The sequence below is a fragment of the Adelges cooleyi genome, unplaced genomic scaffold (assembly GCF_023614345.1).
Source record: "Adelges cooleyi isolate 19-005CV unplaced genomic scaffold, UGA_ACOO_1.1 ACOO_flye_CR_arks_rails_tigmint_CR_PRNA_651, whole genome shotgun sequence".
Lineage (NCBI taxonomy): Eukaryota > Metazoa > Arthropoda > Insecta > Hemiptera > Adelgidae > Adelges > Adelges cooleyi.
The window spans coordinates 5,854,412-5,860,411 of record NW_026096352.1 but is presented as its reverse complement, the minus strand read 5'-3'; the positions used below and the strand labels follow the sequence as shown (position 1 = coordinate 5,860,411).

The 6,000-nt window shown below is 26.2% G+C and overlaps 1 protein-coding gene across 2 annotated transcripts; it reads left to right on the top strand.

The window, feature by feature from the left end:
* Positions 1–352: 352 nt before the first annotated feature.
* LOC126844496 (nuclear cap-binding protein subunit 2-like) lies at positions 353–4,893 on the top strand. Of its 2 annotated transcripts, none has more exons than XM_050582743.1 (6): positions 353–516; positions 938–1,102; positions 1,587–1,748; positions 2,726–2,907; positions 4,397–4,571; positions 4,703–4,893. In XM_050582743.1, exons 2-5 carry the CDS (start codon positions 995–997, stop codon positions 4,569–4,571), a joined length of 627 nt encoding a protein of 208 aa, XP_050438700.1. In that variant the 5' UTR covers positions 353–516; positions 938–994; the 3' UTR covers positions 4,703–4,893. The 2 variants fall into 2 exon arrangements, with proteins under 2 accessions (XP_050438700.1, XP_050438699.1); XM_050582742.1 differs by having other exon boundaries at positions 355–516; positions 965–1,102; positions 4,703–4,892.
* Positions 4,894–6,000: the final 1,107 nt, after the last annotated feature.

The window sequence follows — 6,000 nt, the reverse complement described above, 5'->3', positions numbered from 1 at the left end:
GAATTTGAGATGTAGTTTACTGAAGATGATTTTTTGTACTTCGATATCTTTTGTCTACAGTTTTACTACAAAAGTACAACGTGAAGAAACGTTTGGAAAAATATTTTTAAAATGGAAAAAAAGCCGATTAAACTGAATGACAAATAAAAGTAATAATAATAAAAGTATAATAAAAATAAAATCCGTTTTCAGATTTCTTATCGGTCACCGTTCGGTGACCGGTACGATAAAATTATGTGATTCGCCTTTATATTTTTGATGAGTTATCCGTTCCCTTAAAGCTTACCTGTTTGCCTATTTGCTGATAATCGTTGGCGGGGAAAAATTGAGGTTATGTCCCAAAAATATTTACGTTGTATTAGGTAGGTTTTCCATGTTGTCGAATGTCGAGAGCTTGAATTTCTAAGCGAGAACAAAGAAAAAAGTTAGTCGTTAACGGTTAATCCATACGGATACTTCTCAAATCGTGATCGTCATTTTTTTACTTGTTTCGGTGAACGCATTTCATAGTTAAAAGTAAGCGCAATATTATTTAATGTATAATAAACAATTATTTAGTCAAACTTAAATAGTTAAATTATCTTATTAATCTTGTAAATAGTATGAACCTTTTCTTGGTTTAGATGGAGTCATTATTTTTGTATTCTTTTTAGTAATACCTATTGTCTTGTTTAAAACAATTGGAAATAACAATAGCTATTAACAAAAAGTTATCGAAAAAAACAAATTGAACACAAGCGAGCTTAATTTATTTAATTGAAAAAATCAAAGTTTAAAGTTCTTAATAGAAAAGTCGTTTACATAATATTTGCACTTTATTTTTAGTTTTCTGCTAGGCTGTTCTTGAAATAAAAATTACTTTTTATCAATAAATTTGTTTTTTTTGTATTTTTAGCTGTTGCTAATGTTATAAAATATGTATTAATTGGTTTTGCAGTATTTGCTTAAATTGTTTGTATTCCAGCTATCATACTACTGAATAATTAACTACATCATGCCGACCAACGTCGAAGTTTATAAACCTCCTCATATGAGAGATGGCTACAGTAGTGTATTTCCACTAAATAACAATAGCTTAAAATATGAAGATAATAATGCAAAGGTAATTTTAGTTATCACACTTTATTATTATCTATTTATAACCTAGTTAATATACTTAACTCATCGCACAAAAAAAGCCCTTTTAGGGATTAGCCTCCCAAAAAGTCTTTAAACCAAGGGGATATTTTCTAGGAGAAGGCTTTATAAAATATTTAAGTATATATTGATATTTATATAAACTTTTTTTTTTAATATTATATATTCAAATTTCACAAACATATTATTTATTATGGAGCAGAAATGAATAAGAATTTTACTGTTTTATTTTATTTTCATTAAAAGTTAAAACTGACCACTGGGCAATTACTGTGTTATATTATTTTTGTCAGTTAAGGATTTATTTGAAGTTGTATATATGAGTATGGCAAAATGTGGGAATGTATTGTTTTAACAAAGTATAATAATTTTAATGTTTTTTAAACAACCTGAAAAAGCTGAAGTGTAAGGTGGGTTATAGTGTAAAATGTTTTGATTTTTAATTGTAGGTGTTCAAGCCCCATGACACTATGTCAAAAATTCTGCATAATATGACTTCATCTAAAGCATATATACCACCAGCAATGCGTCATCCTATGAATGGGCATCAAGGTAAAATAAATAACAATGAATCTAACTCTATTTCAACTTACAAGGATCGCCAGTTTAAGGTAAATTAAAACTGTAATATATTGATTTTAGGATAGTTAATACTTCAGTTATTGTAGTGTATAAAAACTGAACTTACCTACCTATTTAACACGTATACTTAAATTTATTAAAATATTTTTCTGAAACAATTGAATTATAAAATATTAAAAATGTCTTTTTTAACATATTATAATTAATATTTTCTATGTTTGAATTAATTATCACAACAAATGTCAGTGATTGTTATTGATTTTATAACATGTAGTCAAGTTGTTATTTGTAGAAAATAAAAAATTAATAATTTCCTATGGTTATTATGGATTATGGACTAGGGTGTTAGGCTGAAATCATAACTCAGTTTACCCAAAAATTGCATTTTTCAAAAAAAGAAGTGGTCTTGCTTACACACAAAAATGTGATATTAATCTAAAAAAAAAAGATCCGTCTCAGTAGTCAATATATTTCAGTAACATGTTATGTTATTTAAAAAAAAAAAAATTGTAAAATATTGTTTGGATATAAATGGTATAATAGTATAAATAACAACAAAATAATAGTATAAATAACAACATTTTGACTTACAAGAAACAAGCATTGGTGTTAATTTGATATTTTTTTTTTATAGATTATTAGGAAATTATAAAAATTTTAAAAACTACCTAGAGGAGGAAAAGTGGCCGAGTGGGTAAGGCGGCAGTGTGTTAGCGCTCACTGTCACCGATTCGACACTCGGTCACAGGCGATCCGTTTCCCGGGAAAGCAATTGTCCGGTAATAAAGGAACCACCATCCCCCTCTCCAGTGACGGACTGACAATCCGTCCTGGACAGCGAATCCGTCTAGAAACCAACATCTCTTGATGGCAACGTTGGGCCTTAAAGGCCCGTTAAGCTTGATGATGATGATAAATTACTTATTTTTTTTTATTTAAAGAATAGTACTCTTTGTCTGTAAAAATAAAAAATGTTTTATGGATTTTAATTTATTTTTATTTTTAGGGAAGCAGTACAGATTATAAAAAGAAACTGGAAGAATCCACTACAGTTTATGTTGGATGTTTAAATTTATTAAGTTCTGAAAGTGATATTCACAAACTGTTTTCTAGTGCAGGAAAGATAAAAAAAATTATTATGGGAATAGACAATGAAACTTCAGGTCCAGGCGGTTTTTGTTTTATAGAGTATGTATATATATATATATATTTTTTTAAGGAATCAATTTCATTTGCATAATAATTACTATAAATTACAACAGTCGATAGTATTACAACTTCTTTATACAAGTGAAGATATAGCATAAGAAAAATTTAGAAACTAGCAAAAACATTTTTACAATTTACACTAAAAGCTGACTTAATATCACTCATCAAAAAAACAATGTAATTTAACTGAATTTGCAATAGACATAGTATTTACAGGGGAGGCTAAAGTATAATAGTTAGTATTTATATTTTTCAAAACAAATAAAACATTATTTCTTGTACTGTTTGATTTGACTTTAAAATTTAGTTCTTCTAGTATTGAATGACAATCAATTTGATTATTTAATAATTTAAAATGGAAAAGATAATTTACTTATATTTTACGATTCCTTAATGTAGGAATATTCAAAAATCCAGCTACTCTTTCATAACCAGAATGAGGAATTATTTCGACTTTGCATTTAAAAGATAAGAAAACCTAAAGGGTTTTTAAGCTAAAGAATATTTGATACAAATAATTGACTATATTTAAAAAAGATATAGGGCGCCGAAATTTTAATTTGAAAAATACATAAATTGTTTAGATGTTTTTCTACATTATAAAGAGAAATGGGTTAACTAAATATTTTGCCCAATAAAGTACTTTTCAAGTAAGATTTCTGATCTTTAGACTTGCTACATGAAGAAATCCGTTCAGCAGTTTAAATGATATTGTGGGTGCAGACAAAAAAGAAATTAATTAACAAAAACAATATTTTCACAGCTACCTACGCATCAAAGCTAAGATAATTGTCTGTCTCGTGGTGGGAATCAAATCTGATACTACTGTTTCAGTGTCAAGTTTATTGCTTTATTTCATTTCACCACACGTTGCTTAACATATCAATGGTTACACAGCAAAAGGGTCTATGCAACATTTTTCATTGTTTTCAAGAGAGCAAATAAACCTTTTTTGTGAACTTATTCATTTTTTTTTTGTTTTCAACTGATTACCTTCTTTTTACTAAAAATTGAGATCTTTTCACAATATACTTTTTTTTTATTTGTACGTTACTTATGTGATAAAACAATTTTGATTAGCTTTTAATAATTATTTAAGTGCTTAGGGTATTTTCAATTAATTTTTTTAATAATTTTGGCGCTTAGATAGATTATTTTTTCTTTATATATTTGATTTTAGTCGCATCTTCTATTATATTTTTAATATTATTGTAATTATATACAATGTATGACAGCTGTACTAAAATCTTATCATACTTTAGAGTTATTAGTTGTTTAACCAATTTAGTTACAACTTACAAAGCAATTTTACTTAACGTTGCTTTGCCCCTCCCCAAAAAAAAATTGTGCTAATGTTGTTTACTCCCTAATATTGTCTTTAGACCCTTGAATTGATTGAATGGCATTATCTAGTATTATATTTTCATGTATCGGTAGTATAATAAAATTATTATTTATTATCATTTAGGTATGAAACCCGGTTGGGTGCTGAAACGTGTATGAAGACAATGACCAAAGCAATGTTGGATGGTAAACAAGTTAAAGTTGATTGGGATGCAGGTTTTATAGAGGGGCGTCAGTATAGGCGTGAAAAAGCTAAGAAGCGATTTTCATTTGCTGCAATTTACCCTCCGATGAAATAGGTACGTAATAAAAATTTCTAATTACATGACATGTGTTCCTTAATATTGTGATTAGTGTTTTTTATTTTTTTTATTTAAATTTTTTGCTGTTAATAAATTGTTGTTTTTAATTAAAGTTCTATCTATTACAGAATTCTCTTTGATTCAGTTTTCTGGAATGATCGTTCTAATTTTATCATTGATTCAATGAATATTATGTCTATAATATATTATCAAGAACTTAACTAGTATACTAATATTCATATTTATTTATCGTTTTATATATATATTTTTGTAAGAAACAAAGACTGCAGTTAAAAAAAAAAAAAATGTATTTATATTTTATATTGAGTTATATATACAATTTTGTTTACTATTATAATTAATTTATTGTTCTTATAGATTTTCCTAAAGTATTTTTTCATTTTATATTTTATATTTAAAGAAATGATACATATTATAAAGATATTTTGTAATGAAGTAAATACCTATAACTAATTTTTTTTCTTTAAAATCACAAAATAAAGTTATGTTAGTGAACCTGTTATTGTATGTTGTTAATTAAATAAACACAAGTATTGTAAATTCTCAATCAGATCTTGTGTCTATTAACTACCTAATTTGATTGATGTTATTTTATTTTATTAACAATTCCAGAGACAAGCAGCCAATTGAAATAAGACGTCTCCTATAGGTTAATCGTTTTTTTTGTCCACGATAAGAAACTGGATTTCGCAACTTAAAATTTATTATTAATCCTCAAATCTATAAAATAAGATGTAATGAAAATATAAAATTTTTGAAATCGTTTTCATAATACCTAATAAAATTAATATCTAAGCAATTACAATTCTAAAGAAAAAAAAAAAAAAAATCTCCTAAATACTATTATTTAATAAAATTATTTTTCATTATAACTTAAAAAGTCTCAATACTACAAACATTTGAAGGAATGTAGTTTCACAAGGCATTCAATTCTTCATGATATTTTATTTTTAACACAATCGTCGATTATAAAACGTTTAAAAGCGTATAAAAAAAAGGTTTTTTATAACTAAATTTTTGAAGTAAGTAATGAAGTTGTGAACATTTTTCAAATATCATTTCCAACACAACCTGTATTATAGGATAATTATTCTCCTCTCTTAAATTGCTTATTATGGAAGTTAAAGTACAGAAAAAATAATAAGTTCAAATATAGAAAAAAATAATCATAATAACAGACTGAACAATTTACCATTTAAGTTTTAAATAACCAAGTACAATCTAAACTAGCACAGTAAGAAATTACCAAAGTAGGTTCCAGTATCTACAGATTCACATCGAACCTTTTTTTTTAATGTAATTTTTTAGTAACTGCATTTACTTAGTACTTTTATTTTACTTTCTAGTTACATTATAATAGACAGTTGTCTTATAACTTCCAGAGTTGTGAAAGAATCTATTGTCA

Excerpts from the sequence above, each read along its gene's own strand:
- LOC126844496 (XM_050582743.1), top strand. The coding sequence starts at position 995 with ATGCCGACCAACGTCGAAGTTTATAAACCTCCTCATATGAGAGATGGC. Across the intron at positions 1,103-1,586 it reads ATGAAGATAATAATGCAAAG|GTGTTCAAGCCCCATGACAC; the intron begins GTAATTTTAGTT and ends TTTTAATTGTAG. Across the intron at positions 2,908-4,396 it reads GGCGGTTTTTGTTTTATAGA|GTATGAAACCCGGTTGGGTG; the intron begins GTATGTATATAT and ends ATTATCATTTAG.